This window comes from Indicator indicator, chromosome 5, assembly GCF_027791375.1.
Source record: "Indicator indicator isolate 239-I01 chromosome 5, UM_Iind_1.1, whole genome shotgun sequence".
Taxonomy (NCBI): Eukaryota; Metazoa; Chordata; class Aves; order Piciformes; family Indicatoridae; genus Indicator; species Indicator indicator.
The window spans coordinates 19,252,147-19,276,326 of record NC_072014.1 but is presented as its reverse complement, the minus strand read 5'-3'; the positions used below and the strand labels follow the sequence as shown (position 1 = coordinate 19,276,326).

Genomic DNA, 24,180 nt, shown 5'->3' with positions numbered 1-24,180 from the left:
TGCTTTCAGTCTTTAGAAAGTTACCACTACTTTAGTGATACTACTGCTGCTTCAATTTGCACCTACAAGGATACTGAACACAAGTATTTTACAGTTAGTATTAGAAAGATGAGACTAAAACTACTGAAGTACATTACAAAGGCAAGAATGCAAGAATCGTTTCTGGTTTCCACAAAGCACCACTGGGTTATTGACAAGACTTCCCCTTGCCTCTCTTCCACTTAGAAGTTCATCTGGCTTTCATTCTATCCTTATTTTATACTTAAGAGAAATTGCCACCACTTTTCTCTCTCCAAGTAAGAGAAGTTATCAGAACTTACGAGAAAACGAGAAACGTTCTCCTTGGTGATACCAACAGCCCATCCATCCCTGTATTCCACCTTTTAGAATGATTCTAGATGTTATTTAAAGACAACACACAAAGCTCAACTACTTCTGTTGCCTACATCTTTGATACTATCCCTAGGATCCCTAAACATATTGTCATGGATGTTGCAGAGTACAGCCCTGTCTAATCATTTTAGTATCACATATGGACCCTGTTGCTCATGAACTCCTCTAATCCCTTTTAAACCTGCTGCCCACTTCCAAAAAAAAACAAAAAAACAGGCCTAATATTCATCTGCAGTAACTGGATATGATCCATATACTTGTCAAATTGCCTTATGTTGAGATGCAACATGTTAATAAGGAGCCTCTTGCAAAGTTCCAAATTTCCCTAACTTAAGTTCCACAAGCTAGCTGAGTAATGGATCCAAACTCAAGATCCATCCAAATCCATTAAAGCTACAATTATTTCAGTTTACAAACTTCTTTCAAACCTAAAAGCTGAAAAAATATGTATGAAAATCAGAGTGCCACCGGTTGTTTTTCTGAGAATCAACAATTATGCAATGCTGATTAGATCTTTGTATTAATTAGTATGATGCATAAGTTTCCATTTCAGCTGGCAGGTCACAAACATACCAACTAACCAAACTTTCATCAGCTGCCTCATACACCACACCATCCAACCTGATTATGCATTACTTACATTCTTTACAAAAAGACTCAGTTACAGTGCTCAAAATGAACTCTGTTGTCTTGTTAGTTTGTGTCCAAAGTGAGTGAAGAAAAGATCAAGGAATGTCTACTTGTTAACAGGTATTTTGCTATTCCCTATTACTGTAATTCTACCATATATTGCATATACCAAATTACACTACAATCACATTAAAGCACGATCTAGTTATAGTAATTTATATACTGCACAGAACAGAAGCTAGTATTTGTTTTGGGCAGATGTTTAGTGTGAAAAGCAATAAGCTGGTAGGTTTTTGACAACTAAAAATTGCAATAATTACTGCACATACCAAGAACAGGTTATTTAGAAAATAAGTCTCCATAATTTTACGAGTGAAAGCCAAACAAAGCATAACCCTCATGAACTGTAATGCGGCTACAAAATACAGTAGTATGAATATCCACTTTTACATGGACAAAAAGCAGCACCAATTCTAAATTCAATGTGTTAGGGAACAGATCAGAAAAAGGCAAAAACTGAAGTTGTGTTATATACAAAGAAAATACAGAATCATAAAATCACTTAGGTTGTAAAGGACCCTTAAGATCCTCAAATCGAGCCATAAACCTTGTAAACTTAAAAAGCTCATTTTCCAAAGGCTAAACTGCACTTTTATTCAGGATAAGCTGCTTAATATGGATGTATCCAAAGAAGCTGAATAATGTTTGACTCGGAAGTGCACTACATTTTCTGAATGGTCCTCACTTGGAGGTCTCCGATTCACCCTACCACACAGTCTCAGAGAGCAGCACTTAGCATTCTCCTCAATTGAAACTAAACTGAAAGATACCCTCCACCAGGTCCACAATACTAGTTAAATAAAATGCCCTATATATATAGTCTGGGCAAACTCTGCAGCAACAACTTTTTCACTCTACAAATCATGACAATTTGAAGCTCAGCAAGACCAGAACAGTGGATTTGACCATGCAGCTTAAACGCCTTTGTTAGTAAAATTCAGAACTAGCACTCCAAGAGCAAAAAAAGGAGACTCAAAACTAATTCTAACATGCTCTGAAACAATCTGGGTTTTTTTAATGGAAAATTATACAGACCAAATTTTGCAGTTTATTTTGAGCACCAACCCCCTGTAGGTCTGTGCAGGTTGTAACAACAAATTACTCGCTTTGAGACAGATCTTTATAGGTATCTTCAGTATTATAATACGAGGTAGCATTTATACTGCATTAACATTAGTATTTCCAGTTTAACTACATCATATTATACTCCAAGAAAAACTTGGTAGTAGGGTTTTTCTGCATAATTTTTTTTTTTTATATTTATAGCCAAGAGTCAGGCATTCTACAAGGGGAAGTGGGAAGGAGAGATCTTTTCTGTCTTGAAAGCATGCATGTGCATCTAGAAACAAGGCTTCCTTAAAACACATGCAAGTTTTTTGGGTTTTTGTTGCTGTTGTTGTTTATGGGGTTTTTTTGGGTTTTCGTGGGGGATTGTTTGCCTTTCATTGTTTGTTGGTTTGGGGTTTTGAGGGGGGGGGTGCGGTTTGTGGGGGTTTCAAACATAACATAGTAAAGAACTGTCCATTCTTTGCACACACAAAATACCTAGTGTCTGCACTAGCTTTGAAGAATCTCTCCCGCCCCCATAGACAAGTAGTTGAAACACTGCATTAGAGAAAGTCTAGCCAGCCAGAAATCGGAACAGAATTGAAAAGCTCAGTCAACAAACACTACGTTACTACATACAATTTGAAAGCACCTTAGCACTCTGTAAAAGTTGCAAGTATGCCACAATAAGTTAATTTTCCCTTCTGCTTTACCATCAAGCTGCAATAAAGATCCTGCTGTCTAGAAGAGCAGCAGCCTTTAGTAATAGATCCCTTATCTGAAAAAGGCAGAACAGTAATGGGCATAGTCTAATAAACAGTCTATTAACCCTAAATAGAGGGCAACTGATCTACAAATTTTATCATAGAGAGAATTCTAGAGTGGAAATTCCTACGGAAGATGAGAATCTATGCTAAAGAGCAGGCATTTTACAGGGCTATTACCTTGTCCAGGTCTTGAGGTTGCAGATGTTCCAGCAGATGGCAGTTCAGCCTCCTGCCAATTAATTATAAATAACATTATCTGAACGTTTGGCTCCATAGTACCTCTCATATTAAATTAGTATCGATACCATGTCTTACCTTTGCTCTTGATTCTGGATCAAACCTTTCAAGAATTAATTTAGCAGTCTTGTATGTTTCCTTCTCCATTACTTCCTCGAGCTGGAAACAAAAGGTTCCACACATTAAAACATAATTCTTTAGAGTACTTTGCCTTACATCCTCTCGTTTACAAACAACTTAATGTTACCAAACAGTGAAACTCTGTCCATTGAATCAGTAGGGTGTTCAGATACTACAGGATTTGCTGTACTCAGTGGAAATAAAATCTTGCTTTCAGAAATAGTTTCTAAACTCTAATGGGCTACTTGTATCTAACAGCTTTATTGCAAGGAAACACCAAATATTGCTAATTGTTTACATATAATGAGGAGAATAATTACATGCCCCAACTTCAATAATGGAATGTGCAAAAATCTATCAGCCATCATTATTGGAAGTTATTAGACATGACAAGAGAATGACAGGCAATTCCTTAGATTTATTTCCTCATAGCACTTAATGCTATTAATTTAAGGAAGGTCATTAGCCAAGTGCTTTACAGAATAAAGTCTCTGTGCCAATTAACTGCTGTCAGCATCGATTTTAGATTATTTATTAGCAGAAGCAATTAGCTTGCTGCAAATGCTGTGAAAATTCACTAACTAGAGAACAGCCATGGAATTTACTCAAATTACTTTAAAGGCTGGATCTCCATCTTCACAGTGATTGAAAGAGCTTTTCAGGAAAAAAAAAAAAGGCAGGGCGAACATGTTAAGAATTTTTTAAAAATCACTGAGAACTATGCATACTTTAGGGAGCATAATTAAAGCGCTTCGTAATTACAGCATTTTATTTACAATGCACTCAAGTGGCTTTATAGCTAATACATGGGCTTAATTAAAAAAGTAATCACTAGTAAAGTATCATTTCAGTGGTTAACAACCAATATCAGAAGAAGCTTAACTTTAAAACGGAGACAGTTGGAAGTTATGACAAATAGCTAATATGTATAGAAATTATCATGCATTTTACAGTATCCTAAGCAGACCTTTTCTCCTAGAGATGCTGAATAATGGCCATGTTCAGCTAAAAGTGGGGGTTTGTTTGTTCTTAAGTTTGCTGTTGGCATAAACTGCAATACTGAAAAGGTCAGTGGTCAAAAAATTAAGTTCTCTCAAACTCATTTATCATTGCTAAAATAACAAATGGGGCAGGCTAACATGACTTTTATGCCATTATTTAGCTGGTGAGAAACTACAGTTTTAGCCACTCTGTGTATTAGAACTTGTAGGGGTTTTAAACAGACCTCAGAAGCCAAATAAAATTCACTCAATTTAATGGATACACAGTATCCACTTAACACTCACTCCTGGGCTAGCAGAGATTCAAGGTAAGGAATACTACCCAGACTATTAATTAAGGACTGTTAAAACAAAAGGGAGTGAAGAGAGAAGTGAAAAATCAATTTCCTAAACTTGTATTTCAGCAGGACTTTGGTGTTAACCCACTAGCTTCATAAAACAAATGCCAAACAGTGAAATAACATCAGAATTAAGGGTCCAATAGGAAAATTGAAGTATTTACTGATTATAAAAGTGAAAATCGTAAGACAGACCTTTACATAAAAGGATAAAGTTAGTGAGGTGAAGCTACAAAGTGTGGAAATACTAACAATCCATGTCAATATCTGGGCCACAAATCAAAAATTTTTAAAAAATGCTTAAAAGTCAATCTACATCAGCAATTGTAATGCATGCAATTGTCTTTGTAGCCACGGAGGAAAATGAGACAACCTTCTGCAGAATAAAGTGACCTTTAGGAAGAGAAAAAATAGAATGCTCCACCATCACTTGACACTTTCCTTATCTAACACACTTCTTTCCACAGCAATATTAGATGGTAGTTATTTGTGGATGTAAGTTTTGCAAAAACAGTAACATTATTTTGAAATGGAAAATAGCTCTCAGTGCAAGATTCAGATGCTGAAGTTGTTCTTCAGAGTATATACTTATTGGATAAGTCAATAAGTTCTCATATTTTTAAATTCTTATATAGCTTTGTAATTTTAGTAAAGCTGGATCTGACCATGAATTGAGTTTCAAAATTGACTCTTTACAGATTTCCTTAAAATGTATAGAAATTATCAATACTTCTATAAGCGCACATGGTTCTCATGGTTTCATTTCTACAATATAATTTTCTTAAAAGCAATTGAAATTTGTCTAACAATACCAAATAAGGAATCAAACAGGTCAATGTTTACTTACTTTGAGTAAATTAGTATTATTATTAGAAGCAAGTAAGGTCCTGTGTAAAATGTCACTATTACCTCTACATTTTCATAACAGAAGAAACTGGCTTGGGTACTGCCACAGCAAGCACCTTTATAAATGCAAGTCAACATACTGACTTCTGGATTATTCACCATCCTGAAGCACAACCTTGGAAAGGTTAACCTAGTGCTGAGCAGCAGCCTGCTAACACAGCAAATTGCTTGACATCTCCTGCTCTTTTTTCCATAATACACTTTTCTCTGAGATTGAAAACTTTTCCTGCAAAATATTTTCTAATTTCTGTCATGGACTAATTCACAGTGTACTATTATCAAGCTTGAACTCTGAGTGACCAGTGAAGTCCCTGTGAAAATTAGTATGAGCCTAATTATGGATTCTTCAAACTTATTTCATGGAATTAACCACATCTTAATCAAGGCATGTGGCCATACACCAGATTCTCCCTTCTCAATAATTGCATGAACAGCCTCCTTTCCAACTGGCAACCAAACAGAATTCCTGTGGGAATTACATCAGTTGCCTATTGAAAAGTAATACAAGTAATGTATTTTAAGCTACTCGTAAACGCAGTGTAGCGACTGGAAGCCTGCAGCACTGGCACAGTGCAAACTACTTATTCAACATACTACCACATGAGTTCTTAAACTGAATTACTTGGTATGTCAAACCCAACTATGGAGAGGTATTTCTTTACAGTCACACAAAGGTATAAGATTAATTTCTGTCTACTATGCAAAGTAAAAGAACACAGTAAAATTTTCCTTAAAATAGGAGAATTATTTAAGCCACAATAATAAAGTGGCTGGATTATGAATACATACATGTAAACAGTAAACCAAAGTAACTGTCTTGCAAGAACACTGAAAGAAATACCTCATTTGATCATTCATCAGTAAATATTTTTAACCAGATTTTGAGATTGAAATTGCACATTTGCAATACTCCAGCATATACTGGGTAGAGCCCACAAGAGTGGTCTTATACAAACAGCAGCTTCTAGTAGAGTTTATGTCACATACTGAAGGTTAACCAAAAAAAAAAAAATCTACAATTTCCAATGCCTGGAAGATTGAAGGTATTGAAGTTTGAGGCATCAGTTATTTAAAATAAAATTAATATAGTGCTGGGGTTTTTTTCCCCATCATTATTAGAACTCCAAGGAAGCCATTAAATCGCCTTTTTCTTGGAAAATTATCAGATGCAACTTTCTACATTCTTACTTGAAATGGCAAGGAAGTCTAGTATTATACTCAGCCTACTCCAACAGAATAGCTGAGCAAACTTCATAAAGTTTAATTCTAACATTAGCAAAGTAATGACAACTCTATCTTCACAACCCTGTCCTCAGGCTAAGAATTATCCCATCAAGACTGCTGCTCAAGGTAAAGTCTCCATTAATTCCCACCTGTAGCAGCTTAATTATGCTTAACCCTCTGAACTTGCTCAGCTATATACATTAAGGCTTAAGGGCTGCCATCCTCATTAGCAGAGAAATCCAAGACCAAAATTAGAACTACACAATCATGAACTCAACCACAGCATCCCTTACGATCAAGGGGGGGAAGAAAAGTTTTATCTTGAAGTAGTGCTTTAATTTAGCTAGTGAACTTAATTCCTACCCCCAATCCACAAAGAAACACTTAACATGTTTTTTCATGTGTTCAACAGGGAAAAAGTAGTGGAGAGTCACTTCTACGGAAAATAAGTATTACACAAACTTTGAGTGGAAATACAGTATTAACAGGCAATTCCAGATGAATTATCAGTATTTGTGTTTGACAGGTTTTTAAACCTACATGAATATCCACAGGATTATACCACCAAAGACTGAGCCTTTTGAATAGAACTGAAGTTCTATTGAGCAGTTCACTGCACAGCCACCAGGGCATTATGTATAGTAGATGAGGAACTTACACCATTTTAAGTACCCATCAGCATCTCAGTAATGTCAGTAGGGAAAGTGAACCACATGCCTGTAAAACACAAGTACTGTAACATTTTTCAGAAGGACAATTGTCTTCAATATAAAACTTTCCTAGGAATTGAGTAGCTGAGCTATAACGAAGTAAAAAACCACAGCTGTTATGGCAGGCTGACAGTGCCTAGACAACAATTTGCATTACAAATAAAAAGGAAATACATAATTTACTTATTCCATATACTTTGAGGATCATAACATAAATATCTTAACTAATCCTATTTTCAAACTCAATAGCACATTCACATCCAACAAGAGAAAAAAAAAATCATCTTCCTTCCCACTACTCTACCTGGTAAAGATTTTTGTTTTATTAAAAAGTAGATGTTGCTACAGTTACTCATAGCTAAAAATAGACCTAAGGAAGTTAATCCAGAAAACCAAATCCAAACATTATCAAAACCAAATTATTACAGAACACAACTTTGAGTTTTTTTAATCTAAAATACAAATAATATTCTGTCTCATTACCTGCATCTACTTACAGCTCATTTAAACATGCTAGGTTTCATGTATGATGATCTAATTTTAATGGTTGATTGAATACCTTTAAATTATGATGGAACTCCCGAGTCAGTCTTCTGAGTAAAAAATACCAACACCACGCTGATTCAAGAGGATACAATAAGTCTTCTGTTTCTGGTTCCTTGCTAGGAACCAGGCACCCACAAGATCAGAAGGTAATCATGGACATTTTATTCCCCTCAGATTGAAAATTAACTCAGTTATAGATTATTGGACTTCCCAGAACTCTGTTTTACTAATCCTATTTAGAAGTTTGTCTTTAATAATTAAAGCTTGTCATGCATCTATACTAATGGTAATTTATATTTCCAGGTTTAAACTCTCCATACTTACACTATGATTTCTATGTTATTCACAAAGGATTCATGCAGTTAACTACTACCTGCTCTTCTACAATACATTTTTTTTCATATGCAAAATATGAATTTACATCTCGTTTCAGAAGCATCAATTCCCAAAGTAAAACCCTCCCCTTCATATGTCAGTCTTCCTGGCTAATCTTTTATTCCATGTTTTTTATAGAAAAACGTGCTTCTCACAAAAGCTCATCATTCTGGTTCTTCTAGAATATCAAGATTTTCATGACTACAGAAAAATAAACTGAAACGAAGGCTTTACATTTAAGACTCCAAACGCTGTTTTGTTCTCCATTGTGCTTTCTCTGTTCTGAGAACTCTGCCTCCAAAGCTACCCAATGACTAACCAAATGAGATGAAACATTTGTTCCTAGCAAATTTAAGCCTCTCTTTTTAAATCACCTCTCGAACCAAAGGACACTTCCATGTAAGAGATTCCTTAATATAAAGATTAGCAGATATAAATATTAGTAACCCTCTTTTATCAAAGGACAATGACATAACTAGGTCACAGGTTATTTTTACAACTTCATTTTAAGCAATCTAAAAAAAAAAAAAAAAAAAAAAAAAAAAAAAGAGTGAAAGATCAGTGAAACCTCTTTCCTCTGGAATCGCCATATAATACCAGACATACCTGACTCCTTTTTAGTAGCTTTGTTCTGGGTTTTGTATTAATTTAGCTATCATGGCAAAATCCAGAGATCATTAGGTGAACACTTTGGGAAACTCATTAACAATAAAGTTTCATAATACAACTTTTGGAGCTTTTGGGGGAAGAAGGGGCTGTTTGGTTACCCAAGGCAGGGTGATTTGGTTGATTAGGGTTTTTTTTTTCCTGTTTTGGTGATGGCAGTTTTCAAGTTTTGCCGTGTAATGGAGGAGATAAAGCCAAAAGCATAAGTAAACAAAGAGCTTCCTCATGAAGTGATTAAATAGAAACAGCTTTTAGTGTTGCAAACTTCTTGAAGAGCACAAGATATCCAAGACTTGCAATCTTCATCCTTATTTTGTTCTACTGCTGATCCAGTTGAAGCAATATGTAGCAAACACCAATTTACTATACTGTTAACTTATCCACACAACTCACAAAATATGAAGACCTCAAGACAACTGATAGGATTGTATTAAGTTGTAAAAAGAAATTTTGTAGATGGAAGCAACTGAAGAAATATGTAGTACAAAAACAAGATGGAGGAGTATGGGAAGTAAGTGGTGATGCTTTTAAGATATAAACAATAATCTGTTACTTGATGAAAAAGAGAATCCAGTAAGAAGGAAGTCCTTTTTGCTACTTAGAAACAAGACATTAATTGACAGAGTAACTATTAAAGATCTAAATGTGCTCTGTGTTTACATTGGTGCAACATCTAATGCTTTTTATAATCCTGAAGTAAAAGTAGTCAGCAAAGTGTAGGCTAAAGTATACATTCTCGTTTTCTGACAAAACAACCACTTTACATAGGTCTAGCAACACTAAAACAGTTTAAGTTAAGCTGAAAGCAGACAATTTATACTGATATGCAAGCAAACCTTTGTCATTTTGGTGTAAGGAAAACCATGTATAGTACTAGAAAATGTATGAAAACAGTGGAATAGAAATAGTTTTACCTTCCTCCCTCTGCTATTCATCTGTGTATTACAATGAAACTCAACCAGCAGAAGTGCAAAAACGTGTTAGTGGACCATACAACTATCTTTTCTTGATAGTTTACTTACTATTTTTTTCTTTTGAGATTTTAAATCTTCCAGCGCATCATCTAAAAGAAGGACAACATACATCAGTTTTCAAACATAAATAGATAATTTCAGCATACTCTAAACATTGACTTCACCCTGTGCAATCAGGAGAAATTATGCACCGCCCACTACCAACTCTACAACATTAGTAATTTCTGCATAAAATAACTAAAGTTTTTATGTGAAAATGAATCATTTTAAAGGCTGAAACTGCTTATAAATTGTAGCCCACTGTTTCACCTTACAGTTGTAACTATTAAAAAGTTTTATGTACCATTTCCTCATTAAGCAAAGCAATTTCAGCCAGTGCCCTGCTTTGACCTACATTAAAATTGGTACAACAATGGACCAAATACACCTAATCTCATGAGTAAAACTACGGAAGAAAAAGCTTGAGGTCCAAGTAGTAGTATGTCCAAGTACCAGATTTACTGGCTTCCGTATTTCACATAAGCCTCTTAACACATGCTAGTTTCAAATGTCAGGTTAGTTCTGAGCCTCAAATCTCAAGCTATTTCACACTTTCATTACTTTTAGACTACAGCAGAAACCCTCAGTTTTGTAAGAAAAGCTACCAGAGGGATCATTTTAGTAGTAAATGTTAACAGACTCTGTAACAACTAGTAGGCACAACACCTAACATCTCTAAAAAGGGAGGGAAAGAAGAAAGGTCAGATGTACATAGGGTTTTCCTTTAAGTTAATGTTTGCAGCTTGGCACTCAGGGAACACTCACAGAAATTACCCTTAGCCTAAAATAGTAGGGATTCGATGGATAAATCCATTTTCTCCTACCTACTCCACAACAAGAAGAGTTTAAACAAAAATAGCTTTACAGCTTTTTCATTTTCTCAGCTATGCTAGATACCAGCAGTTCAATTCTTATAAGATACAGCTATTTTTAGCCATTATTCAGTATTCGATAAAAGAAAAAGCTTCATAGAAATACAAGAAACAAACCCAAAACCCATTAAACCAAATACGTACTTGGTTTATGCCTTTATTTATATCATCAAATGATAGAATGGCTTGGGCTAGAAGGGACCTAACTAGTTCCAATCCCACATATACGTATTCTATATACACTTTAAGTTACTTCAGGAAGACTGCTGTTACTTGAAATTAAGGGAATGCATAATTACTTGAACTTTTTTCAGCATGTAGAAATCCACTTTTATGGAATACACTGCTTTATTAATTGTACAAAATATTGCACATGGGCATGGCCTTATTTGAAGTTATTCCTCATTAGTTAAGGCAAATACCACATGGAACATATTTAGCCCTGGGCTGGACCACAGAAGACAGACAATTCCATCTTCAAATAAATAAGGTACCTCCCTCCACCAAGTTTTACATTTACATTAGAACACAGCCTCTCATGCAGCCCCACACGAATTCACACCTTGAAATGCACTGCAATGCAATACAGTATCGTGCAGGCAAATGCCACAGTCTGGTCAGCTGTTAAGAGTTAGCTAAGACACAGAACCTGCTTTTGGTACAGAAATACCTAGAACACCTTAAAGTATAGCCTCCCACAAAGCAATGAAGTGTGGGCATTTGCGGCCGATCACCTTACTCCCTGTGATCAACAAGAACCTTAGGAAACACCTGCCCCTTCAATGTAGCCAAACGGCAATTACTGCAAAGCACTCTCAAAAGAAATCAATACCAACAAGATACCTCATTTATTTTCCCCACACCAGTCTTTAAAACTGAAATTCCATAATCTCTCTGCATCACCCTTCCCAGCATTTCACTAGTTTTCCTTGTTCAGAATATGGTTGCCAAAACCAGTGCATGCTGGTTATCCATGGTTAGAGAATTAAATAACCATCTCCAGTGACTCAGTACGCTACATCAACTTACCCCAGAATAAAAAGCTAGCTTTGAGCCACTCAGCTGCTAGTTTGCTCTCTCTTCTATACTGCTTTAACCTTTGCATTGAACATTTCATTTCTCTTCTGCAGATTTTTGAGGTAAAACATTTTATTTTTTACCTCATCTCTGGATCAATGCAGAAATAAGTCATTTTTGAATGTTCTAACAGCTACTAAACCATATACACAGGTTCAACAAAAGCACCAGACTTGCTTGTGTGCTAAAAATAGCAATAAAGGCACTTAAGCAAACTAGGAAAACATACATACATTTTTTCTTATCCTGCCATGAAATGCAAATAGATATTCACCTTAGAAATGAATCACAGCACCACAGAGTATATGGACAATTTTATTTCCACATAAAAATATATGTTCTTTGCTTGCACATCAAACAAACATTAAGTTTAAAGAAAAATTCCAAAAGTGATGTTTAACTCATAAACTGTCACAAATTAAATACATCATGTTGTTCTGCAAGTCATAAAACATAGTGCAACGTGGAGGTTTTCTGTATTATTGCTCACATCACCGTGAGATATTGTTACAGTCTGGCCTGTCTTCAAAGAAACCCTCAAATTAATTCTAACTACTGCAGACAAGTGTCACAGATGCAGTTTTTAAGTTTTGCATTAGAATGAGCCTGCATGTTCTCTACCAACTTTTTATATACAATTGAACACCTGCATTACTTTTTGGGTTTATTACATGACTGAATTTTCCCTCGGCTTTCAGAACCACACCGAAAACACCTGGTTGTCCTTTTTTCCATTTTGGAAAACACAAGCATGCTTTGGAGAGAAAAAAAATGTCTTGACAAATTAAAACACTGCTGCTATGAATCTTTTTTTATGTATGAGAACAGATTAAGACTACTGGAATATCTGCAAGCTGCAAGTATTAAGGGAACTGCTACTGTTTATATTTTCTTTCTATACTATACTTTTTATTATTACTTCTACACTACATTTTATTCCATCACATTTTGAAGCATGCAATGCTAGAAGAAAGTCATCACATTTTTTTAACTTAAATGAAAGATTAAGCAGTTTCCTTCCTGTTCAAGGACTGTGTGGAAGAAACAACAGATTAGCTAACACTACTATCAGCATCCACCAAAAAGCTACTCTACTTTTCCCGGAAGTCAAATTATCCAAAATATTTGCATTTTCATAGCAAGCATCATTCCCAATTAGCTCTATATTCTTTAAAAAAAAAAAAAAAAGACAGAAATACTTACTATTCCTTTCTGTCCTTTTGGAAAAGAAAAAAATGAGCAGTGTTCTCACAAACCAGATTCTTTAAACAGAAAGAAGAATTATATTAATTAAAATATATTATAGTAACAATTTCTTAAGTTATTCAGCAAACAACAGACTTACCAGATTAATTTAACTTTGCAAATACAAAGAACACAAATATTTAAACAATATTTACATAAAAAATAAAAATGAAATTAGCATCTTGTCAACAATACTTTAACACTGATCTAAACAAAATCCTCCAGTCTATTAATATTTAACCAACTTACTACCAGAAGAAATACTAAGGAAGCAGCAGCAAGGAACATCATCACTTGCTAAAATGTTCAGTGTAAATCTCAAGCTTTTTAAAATCAAGGTATGTGCCACTAGCTGAAAATTACTTAAGTCATCATTCCTTATTTGAAAGATTTAAGACACGTTATCCAGAAAACCAAGCTTACCAATTAAGGCCCAGTACTAAGCCTTGGGAGATTTGAGGGAAGAATTCAATACCAAAGAAAACTATGAGATACAGCTATTGTACAAATATTCTCCCAAGTAAGAGTTAACTGACCTACTCCTGGCAATTTTAAAGAACTCTGAATCCACTCAGTTTCTGTAGGGTTTCATTGGACTTAGCTCAAACAATGAAGTAGTTTATCCCTGCTCAAGATAAACTGATCCATGACCATTTTACATTTGAAAATTTCCTCTGCAATCATCAGTACTTCATTTGTCTTAAAGCTCAGAATTGAATATAATTACGAAGCAACAGTTTCCCCAGCAAGGTATTCAGCCTAAGCCAAGTCACAAATCTCATATTTCAAGCCCTTCCAAGAATCTTATACAAAACCCTCCCAGTACCAAAGCACTATAATCAAGCCTAAAGTGGCAATTCTTCATTTAAGGAAAAACAAACACACACCACATTCTTGAAGGCTGGAAAGGCTCTCTGAATAAGAACCAGTCTAAGAAAGCACACTACAAGATTTCAGAAAGAGTTTCGACCTAATTCATAAGAACTTTTTTTGCATTTATAAAATGGCTACCCAGTTCAAAACTCTTTCAACCATTAGGAACACAACCTAAGTTACGTAAGTTAGATAACTGGAATCCAAGAGCAACCTGTCCAACATCACAAAAACAAGTTTAACTCTGTTCCACGTTCAAAGGTGTGCTGTAATAACTAGTCTAAGAACACAGAAAACTTTGCCCACTTACACAATGCAAGATGTGCCTCTTCATAAAGTATCAAAAGAAATGTTTTGTAGGGTATGAATTGCCTTAAATTACACAGGGAAAAGCATTCTCTTTTTAGGTAGAAGACTTAAATATACAGTAAGATGTCATCTGAACTAACAGATATATGATAGGACTTCAGGACACAAAATATCTCCTCTTTAAGAATTCTCAGGTTAAAGTTTAACACTATACCAATTTTACAAAATAAAAATATTTCTCTGAAAAATCACAACATGCAAGATAAAACAATCTAATTCAAATAAAAATAATTTCAAGAAGAGCATCCTTCTAATATGCTAATATAGTTCTTCAACTCTTCATGTATTTCAAAATACATTAAAAATTGAATTATATATTTCAAGAACTTAACTTGCTCTACCAGCATCAGTAACTTCCTAAGACCCTGAGGGAACGACCTAAGGCAGAAATAAGTTGGTGACTGACTGCAAGCTGGAAAAGGCAGACATATTCCAGTTTGATTAGGGCTGTAAAAAAATCTCTAGAGCTATTACTGGGTGGCACCAGGCATTCAGCATGGAGTCACCTCTTGACCGAGAACAAAGACAAGCTGGCAGCTGCTTGCCATTCAGATCTGCTGAAAAAAAGCAGAAGAGGGGGGTAACCTAAGAGAAAAATCAGATAAACAGTTGTAAGTCATATGAGAACAGTCTAATTCTAAATGTTAGTAAACTGATAGCTAATTCAAAATTTTATAAAAATCCATCTTTCACAAAAGAAAAACAAACCCATGCACACAAACAAACAAGAACTAACGGACAAATCAGAGAATAAAATCCCAGTGCAAAAATTGATATCACAGCACTAGAAGCCATCACATTCATTAATAAGTTTTCATTTCTACAATAATCATTTTGCATTTAAGTGAAAGGAGGCTCCCTGTTAGCATGAGCAATCCTCATATGCTAGCACTTTCAAATCTTTGTGCTCCTAAGAATAAAAATTAATTCAAATTGCTGCCAACGATTAATTTGAGCTTTAATTTCTATATTAATTCTTTCCAGTCAAGACATTGCTGCCCATGTATCTCCTCCACAGGATGCCATAACAGCAGCATTAGTAGATTATGCATAACAGTACGACAGGCAAAATGCATCCTCAAGTACTTTTTTGCATGTTGTTTCTACATGCTAACTCACTAGTCAAACTAGCAGTGTCTTTAATATTTACATTTTACTTTGTCTTTCAAGCTTCAAGCTGGGGCATTGACAAGGTATGTTTTCATACAAAGATGCTGTATAAATATGGACAGTATTTATAATATATGCTTCAGCAATTAGTAAATGCACAATGCTCCTCATAAGTATGAAAGACCTCCCATAGGGCTCCTTCTCCTACCCCTTAATGGTCCAGGAGAAGAGGAGGCAGGGAAGCAGCTCTTCAGTGACATGAGAGCTCAATCTATAATTTTTAGAAAATCACTTTTCTTAGAAAACAAGAGTCATCCATGAGGATGAACAACCAATCACCTCAGTGGAAGGAAAAAGCAGACAATACTTTTCTTCTATTCACATCAGATCATGTTAGGACATTTTCTGGCTGAGGAAAACAATCAATGATTTTTAAAAAAAATTATGTAAAACTAGTCCTTAGCCTATCTAGGCTGACAACCTTGCATTTTTCATATGGGTGACATATCTTAGGTCACTTTGATATAGCAGTGATACTCTTTGAAACAGCAGTAGAAATAAAATCCAAGACAATACTCTTCTGTTTATATTAGCTGGTATTGCCATTGTTCAGATACAGGTACCTCTCTAGCCATAGTACAATTTTGATAAGCCAAGTAACTTTAGAACCTGCCATATGAGAAAAGGCTGAAAAAACTGGGTCTGTTCAGCCTCGACAAGAGAAGGCTTAAGGAAGACCTTATTACCAAATACCAGTACATAAAGGGTGGCTACCAGGACGATGGGGACTCAGTTTTCAGGAGTCATGTGGAAAAGACAAGGGATAATAGGTACAGGTACCTCCTGGGGAGATTCCAGTTGGAATACAGAAGAAAATTTTTCATAATGAGAACAGTTAGACATTGGAATAATTTCCCAAGAGAAGCAATGGACTCCCATGCATTGGTCAGTTTTAAGACTCAGCTTGACAGCATGCTGGGCCACCTCATTTAAACTATGCTACCACCTAGAAAGGTTGGACCAGATCATCCCTGGGGTCCCTTCCAACCTGGCATTCTGTAATCTTCTGATGAAACCTATTTCTACACTAAACCCAGACCCATGAGAGACATTTCCCTAAAAGAATGGGTCTGCCTAACTACTAAGCTTTATTTCAAAAGGGGGGGGGGGGGTGTGGAAATCAGCAAGTTATGACAACTCAAGGGTCGTCAAAAGCAAACCCAAACCCCTGCTGAGATGTATTTTCCACCTCCTTTTATCAAATAGACAGCAGTTAGAAAATGAAAAAAAAAGAGCCTTAATTACTTACATCAATGGAAATGCAATAATTGGAAGTGTCATACGCAACCTTGATGTCCATTCATCAGGAAGACACCACAAATATACAATTAAGCAGGTGATAAGGTAAAGAAGTGAAGAGTAGAGAAGCAGCCTTCCAACCCATAGTTTCTGTAGCCTCTGATTTTTCTCTCTAAATTCTTCCAATGTCTGTATTTCCTATAAATAGAGTTTAACCTTATCAGTGAAATCAGTAGGTGATTTTACCGAGCTGCCATTAAGTGTTTGCTAAAAGTAGTCATATTGATTTGATACTTGATTATAAAAGTCAAGCAACTTTTTGATAAACTATTTTATTTGCCTAAGATAACTTTCCCAGCATAAATACAAGCCACATATTAGCACTAACACATCGCTGATGGCAAGAATTATTACAAATCAGCATGCTTTTCTATTTAGAATGCATCGCTGTATTTGGGACAGGTAGAAAATGCTCCTATCTCATGAACGCCAACCTTTACAATCACATACTTCACTAGCAACTGTATTTCACAATCTAAAACAATCAGACACCTATGAAATTTCAAGCATTTCTAATCCTTATCTACTAACATGGGAAAATATTGAAATATCTGTCACCTCACGTGTTTTCATTTCCATGTTTTCCTCACATTAGGAGAGAAACCCTGAACGTTTCAATGACACTCTGCTATGTTACCATTTTGATATCACATTTTAAGTGACAACACAAGTACTTGCTTTCATTAAAGGGAAAACACAAAAATATCAGCAGTGTATTTCAAAACTTCCCCATACACTACAGGCATCTGTCACAAATGCTGATAAAAAAGAAAAGTCACTAGTGTTTTCTGAACCATCTATTCAGTTCTTCTGCCACAACCTGACTTACTACCACTACAGTTACATCTCTTATGCTTAAAACCTTATACTGAAGCTTTTCTAATGAGCCTGAGGAACGGAACTTTGCATTGGTGACATTTTCCATGACAAGAGTTTAACCATTAGTTACAATTAAATTGTGTAATCAAGCCAACTACACATTCATTCCTATTTTCTCATTTCAGGCTCTCTAAATAAATATTTAAATTGTAGTTTCTCGTTACCTATTATAGCTATGGGGCTTTTTAAAGACTAATAGTAATGGGGGGGAAAAAAGGTAGCAACCCATCTGAAAATTAGAATCTCCTGTACATACAACTGGAATAATTATAAAAATATTTATAATTCCATGACAACATTTTTCCTAATGTGAAAAAAATACATGGCCAGCAAAAAAGATGCATATTTCTTAACAACAACAACTATACCAAAAAGCAAATACATACCTTATCAATTTTTTCTAATACTTCTACAGTAGAAGGCTTTGCCTGCTTACAAGGGAAAGAATAAAGATGTTAATCCCACTGAAAAAGTCTATTTTGAGGATTATTGTATATTAGTTTTCTAACAAAACATATTCATAATTAATAGCATATAACTTTTATGCAAAGTAAGACTTTTCCTACTTTAATAGGGACAGAGAAAGAAGGGACTGTAATGAATCACTTTGTACAGTTCATGTTAATATTACCTGAAGGCTCCCCTCCTACTTTACAAACAGATAAAAACCTATAAAGCATGTACAGTAATAGTGGATGTGTGGGTGGGAAGTAAAACAAGGAAAACTGACAAGTGGAGGGAATAAACAAAACAAAGAGAATATATACAGGAAGCCTTTAACCAAGAAACTAAGATTTTTATTGCATTCATTCCACACAAAGACACATATTCCAGATAAATTATAAACGACTGCAAATAAGCATTATCATCTCCATTCCCCTTAGAAGCAACTTTGAATCCATCTTCTAGGAATCCTTCCTGATTTCTGACAAGTATAAAGCCACTGATTTCCACAACCCTTCAGGTAACAAATTCAAAAACCATAGCTCATACTACATCCCCCATGAAAGTGACTTTCTTTCTATTACACAAAACTGACATTTCACCTAAACTTTTGCCTTTAAATGAGTGTTTTATGGGAGGTTCTGAAATCAAATGTTAATGTAGCAAATGACAGCTGCCAGGTAAGTAGTCAAAAACCTCATGACTCTTCCTCAAACTCAGTACACCATTCAAGTCAATGGAAAGTTAGGAAGAAAGACTTGCATAGGTGTAAGGAGCCATCAAAACATTAGTGAAAACAGACAAAATTATATTCTGAATGTATCCATTTTGACGTAAAATACTCACCAAGCTTGGAAGTCACAGATACTACTGTACCTATCCCGATAAAGCACCACAACACTATTCACTTTTATAGAAAGAGTTAAAACTATTTGTACACATTAAACAAACCAGTGCCAGGCCTGGTACTGCAAAGGAAATGAAGGACAGACACAAAGTTTTACAGTTCGGGATTTGGCAGAGAATATTTTTGGTCATTTATGTCCCCATACTGGACTTCTAATTGACAAATTAGTGTGGACCGTTTAGCACCAACATTCAACAAGCATTAAGAGCCAATCAATAGGCATTAAGAAACACATCCTGCATACTCCCATCTTCTAAAGATTACTGTATTGTTACACAATCTTACTTACCCTCCATCTTGAAATTAATCCACCCATCCTCTGTTGTGGATAAATGTTGGCAGTGCTATCAATCTTCTACAAGAATTCACAGCTAGAAGTGAAGCATCAAGCACTTAGGAGCAAACCAAGAGCACAGTCTAAGATTAGCGAATTTATTCCATTATCTTAAGGAATCAAAATACTGCATAAAGCCATTGCCTAGTTATCTGCATAAATGTTGTTTTAAAATCCAGTCTTCTGTTTCACAGGCCACTTTGTAAGTCAGCTGATCAGCCTTGAAGTGGCCAAACTTTTTTCTACTTTGGAAATATTTAACCAGAGGGGAGGCTCACAATAACTGCTAAAAAAATGCTACTAAAAAAAGACACCGAAATCCTCCATTAAAAAAAACACAAATAAAACTTATTATTAAGGGAAATTATTTAAGAAAGTGATTTCCATTTATTTCCTGTTACTCATAAGCATAACTCCTAATGTTCCTTCTCAGCTGTCATTCCAGGAATCCAGCATTAAAATCTACTATTCATGAGTTCATCTCCAAAAAAATCTACTTCCTTTTCATGCTTTCATCAAGAACATATTGGATAGAACTATTGTTTTTCCTTTGTACCATCAGTTTTAAGTTCAAATAATCAGTGTCAAAGAGATGTCACTTGCTCTAGAAAAGCACTACACTGGCAGGTCTTCCTTGCATACAACACAGTCCAGTTACCAGCATATCAAAAGGTCCCAAAGCAATTCCAAAGGTGCAAAAAGTAGCTCACCTTATCCTACAGAAATCTGGAACCCACAAAAAAGCACTAATTTGACCATCTGGATTTAGGCTCCCAAAACAAAAGCATGACAACTTCCTATCAGCAAGTAGTTTGAATCAACTAACTCTAAACCTTAGGACAGAACTTTTCTCCAGCCATTTAATTTACAAATTTTAACCCCGTAAATGAAAAAGTGGTAGGTTCATAGCAATCCCAACAGCAAACTAATGCTCAGTCCCAACTAGGGCTCAAACCTTTTTAACTCTGAAATGTAACAGTAAGATTTACTTAAACAAGGCATTGATCCAGTTAGGCAGAAATACAAGTGATTGCTATCTGGTTTATTATCTTTCAATTTTTGACCAAAAGTTAAAGAAACCTAATCTCAAGCTGTTTCCAAATTGTCAAAGGCTGTCAAAAATTAATAATACAGGATACACATTGCTCACTAGTACAAATGCCGCTCTTCACTTTTTGAGAAAGCTAAGGAAAACTATAGGCCTTAGTTTCAAAAGCCAGTCCTCTAAGATAAGAAAAAACATATTTGAAATGCTGCCAAAATGAAGGTAGAACAGATGGACAGATTAGCTCTGCTGCTGCCAAATCGCTAGCACAACGGGGTGAGCTACGGAGAAAGCACAATTACCCTTTTGACTCAAGTAAATTCTCAAAATAATCACCACTACAGCAACTCAACTCAGTGAAACAGCAGCATTATTATTTTTCAAGCACACAATCTAACACTGAGAATTTTACACAAGTGCCAGTTCACAGTTAGAGGGGAGGTTTTGCATGGCAGGAACTACAGTAAACCTGAGCAAACAGTTTTTTGGAAATCTACTGAACCAGAGAGTATCTTTATTGCAACACAATACAAAAAGCTGTCAAACGGCCAGTCAAGAAGTTTGTAAATTTAGCACAAGGTTCTTAGGTTTAGTTTGTTTCTCTACCATTACCACTGCTGTTAGGAGCAACAGTAGCTCACAGCTGTGGACATAAAGAACATGCTCACACAGACACCTTCTGTGTGATTTTCCTTCAGGCCATAGTTTGAGAACACCTGTAGTAAAAGTGTTAGAGGATCTTATGGTTATCCAGGAGCCATTGGTGACACTGACATTTGTCAGTAACACACTCAGAGTGCTATCTCTACATATATTTTTTAAACTACCTGGCAAATACCTGGAAAAGAAACAGGTTTGACAAGCGTCACCATGCATATAATTTTACATGAACTATGTATGATGCTGACAGGCTTTACATATGCTACTCTGCAGGTTAGTAATACTACCAAAACCCTTACCCAAGGAGTTATTAAGCAATTAGGGCCACTAAATTCACATTTAGAGTTTAGTCACTGAATCCTTAGTTAAGAGTTACTACAGTTTCTGTGGAGCGCTTCAGATGTTCCCCTTCCCTCTCTTCCTTCTCTTTGACATGACAACAAATTTTCTTCAACTGCTTCAAACTCTCCTCTTTTCTTGCTGTTCCACACACTAAAATCCTTCTGTTCATGGTAAGAGACCTCCTTCCACAAGGTCCCTTCCTTCCTTCCCAGGCTCTAATGATCACGTTATTGCCCAGTTTTTCCTTCTAAAGGCTGCATTTCTTTACCACAGAGCTGTCCTTTCCACTCATTGAGTACTGTTGCAATCAGACTTACTTCCTCAAACATTGTCACTGATTTAGCTGCAATATTTCCTAGCCCTAGGCTTAAAATAGACAACAGAAGTGTCAAGAAACACTTAATGTAGAAGCAATTGTATTACCTGGCTCTCAAAAAAAAATTTCCTGATGGCATTGCCTCTACTCCAAAAATATGCAATTGAATTAGTAAAAAGAAAAGCAAAGCAAAAGTACAACAGTCAGAGTACCAGAGCAGGCAGTTTCTCTTTCAAAATAGGCATGAATCATGCACACCTATACAAGTCATCCACCAACCTATTCATCCAGATAGAGACATGATGAAATTCAAGACTGAATAACATCAAGATAAGTCACATTAAAAGAAAGGAGTCAGAAAATGGGAAATCAAGGCTTTGCCTACAGATGTATAGACCTTTTCCAAGTAAAGGGGGAATGCTCTTTAAATGAATTTTTTGTAAACTTATGACTTCATTCGACATAAATATTCTCAAATATTTACCATTACAAAGAATAAAAGTTCTGCCTTTCAAATGGAATCTCCCATTGTGCTCACAATTCATATTTGCCCAGAATTTACTGACCTCAGAAGCCTTCACATGACCACTGAAAGTTTTTCCAGCTATAAGCACCAAGGACAAGGAAACAAGTAAAACAAAACCCAGGAGCATCATCCACCAGTTACTGCTAGCCTATCCTAGCACCTTCCATTAAGGCAAAACACCGAATTTTCTCCAATTTACACTTCCTTTTCAGCTGGGTTTGGAAGCGTCCTGTGGAGGTCCTATGCTTTGTAAAGCCTTTATTAAAAAGGCAAAGCAGTTCCCACATAGAGACTCCAAGATGATGAAGCACGAAGTGGGAGGGTCAGGCGCTTTTTTTGAAGCCCAGCCTTGTTTTGAAGCCCGCGAAAACGGCCGCCAGTGACCTGGGGAGCGAGCCCAAGGGCCCGCGGGCAGGTAGGATGGATGAGGATGGCGGCAGAGGTCAGGTTCGGCTCCTGGTGCCTACCTTTCCGCCCAGCGGCCCTGCCAGTCAGGAAAAAACCCCAGCTCCATCGACCTTCTGCTCACAGACGGGCAAGGAAGGCACCCACCACCCCCTCGCCGCATCCTACGGCTTCCTCTTCAAGGTTGAGCCCCAGGCCGCCACCGCCCTGTTCCCCAGCAGCCGCCCGGCTGCCCGCGACGAGGCGGGAGAGGCTCTCGCCCTGCCGTGCTCTGCTCTGGCCCCCAGGGACGCGGGGCCGAACCCAGGTCACGGGCAGCTCCAGCCGCCCCTCTCCGGCCGCCCCGCCCATGGCGGAGCTAGTCCGTAACGCGGAGTCACTTGAGGCGAGGTGAGGCCAGGCCGCTCCTCCCCCACTAGCACGTACCTGCCGCGGGACGGGCCGCGCATCCTGCCGCCACCCGCCGAAGGAGGGGACGGCTACCGGGGCGGTGTTCCCATCAGGCATCGCGCGGGCCCGGCAGCAAATCAGCGCCTCGCTGCCGCGAGTCGCGCTGGAACAGGGGTGGGGCTGGGCCAGGCTGTTGTGTGAGATTGGTGGGGGAGGCTGAGAGCTGTCGGGCGGGTGGATCCTACCAACACTGGCGGTTCCAGCCGCGCCTCGTAGCCTGGCGCTTCCAGGTGGTGGTGCGGTACCGGGAGAGGGGTGGCAGTACCCAGCCAAGTCGAGGTGCTTGCCGCTCTTTTGCTGCCGCCGATGGAACTGGGGAAGCGGAGCCCACCTTTCTGCCTCTGTCTTGATGCTCATTTACTGAAAACAAAACGGCTTTCACTGCAGCCTTCATTCCGGCAGGCAATCTCTGGACTTTTTTTTTTTTTGAGAGAAACAGCACTCTGTATTTGTTTAATCCGCCATCCCTTAATGTTTTAACATTTTTTTTAAGTAGTGACCTTTCTTGGCTGATACCCATCATCATTTGCCTCATGCTGAAAGGACTGAGAAACTGAATGGTTGGTTTGTTTACACGTTCTCACAGGGTCTTAGTGGCTTGCTCAGAAGTTTACCCCTACGGACACACAAGTGGAGCATCTGCTGAGATGTAGAAGAAAGTCCTTCAGAGTGCCCGAAATAAAGATACGGATGCAGCAGCTGCATACCTTCAGTGTCCCCTGCACTGTTGAACTAGTTGTATGTAACAGCACATCATGACAACCTATAAATGTTCAGGCTTTTCCAGTCCTGGTGAGTTGACCTTTGCCAGAAGGTAAATAATCAGTGAACTTGCTGCTCACTCCTCCTCAGCAGGATGGGGGAGAGATTAGGTTGTGTAAAAGTAAGAAAGCTCATGGGTTGGGTTAAAAAATAATTTAGTAAGTGAAGAAAA

The 24,180-nt window shown here is 37.0% G+C and overlaps 1 protein-coding gene across 1 annotated transcript in view; it reads right to left on the bottom strand.

Annotated features, from left to right (window-relative positions):
- Nucleotides 1-19,489, bottom strand: part of LNPK (lunapark, ER junction formation factor) — a 34,924-nt gene extending 15,435 nt beyond the window's left edge. The window contains exons 1-7 of the mRNA XM_054380977.1: nt 19,458-19,489; nt 18,204-18,248; nt 16,889-17,076; nt 13,186-13,244; nt 10,043-10,083; nt 3,213-3,293; nt 3,075-3,126 (exon numbers count right to left, since the gene is read on the bottom strand). Coding sequence (XP_054236952.1) covers nt 3,075-3,126; nt 3,213-3,293; nt 10,043-10,083; nt 13,186-13,244; nt 16,889-17,076; nt 18,204-18,248; nt 19,458-19,484 — 493 coding nt within the window. The 5' untranslated portion in view covers nt 19,485-19,489. The remainder of the gene's footprint in view (nt 1-3,074; nt 3,127-3,212; nt 3,294-10,042; nt 10,084-13,185; nt 13,245-16,888; nt 17,077-18,203; nt 18,249-19,457) is intronic.
- Nucleotides 19,490-24,180: the final 4,691 nt, after the last annotated feature.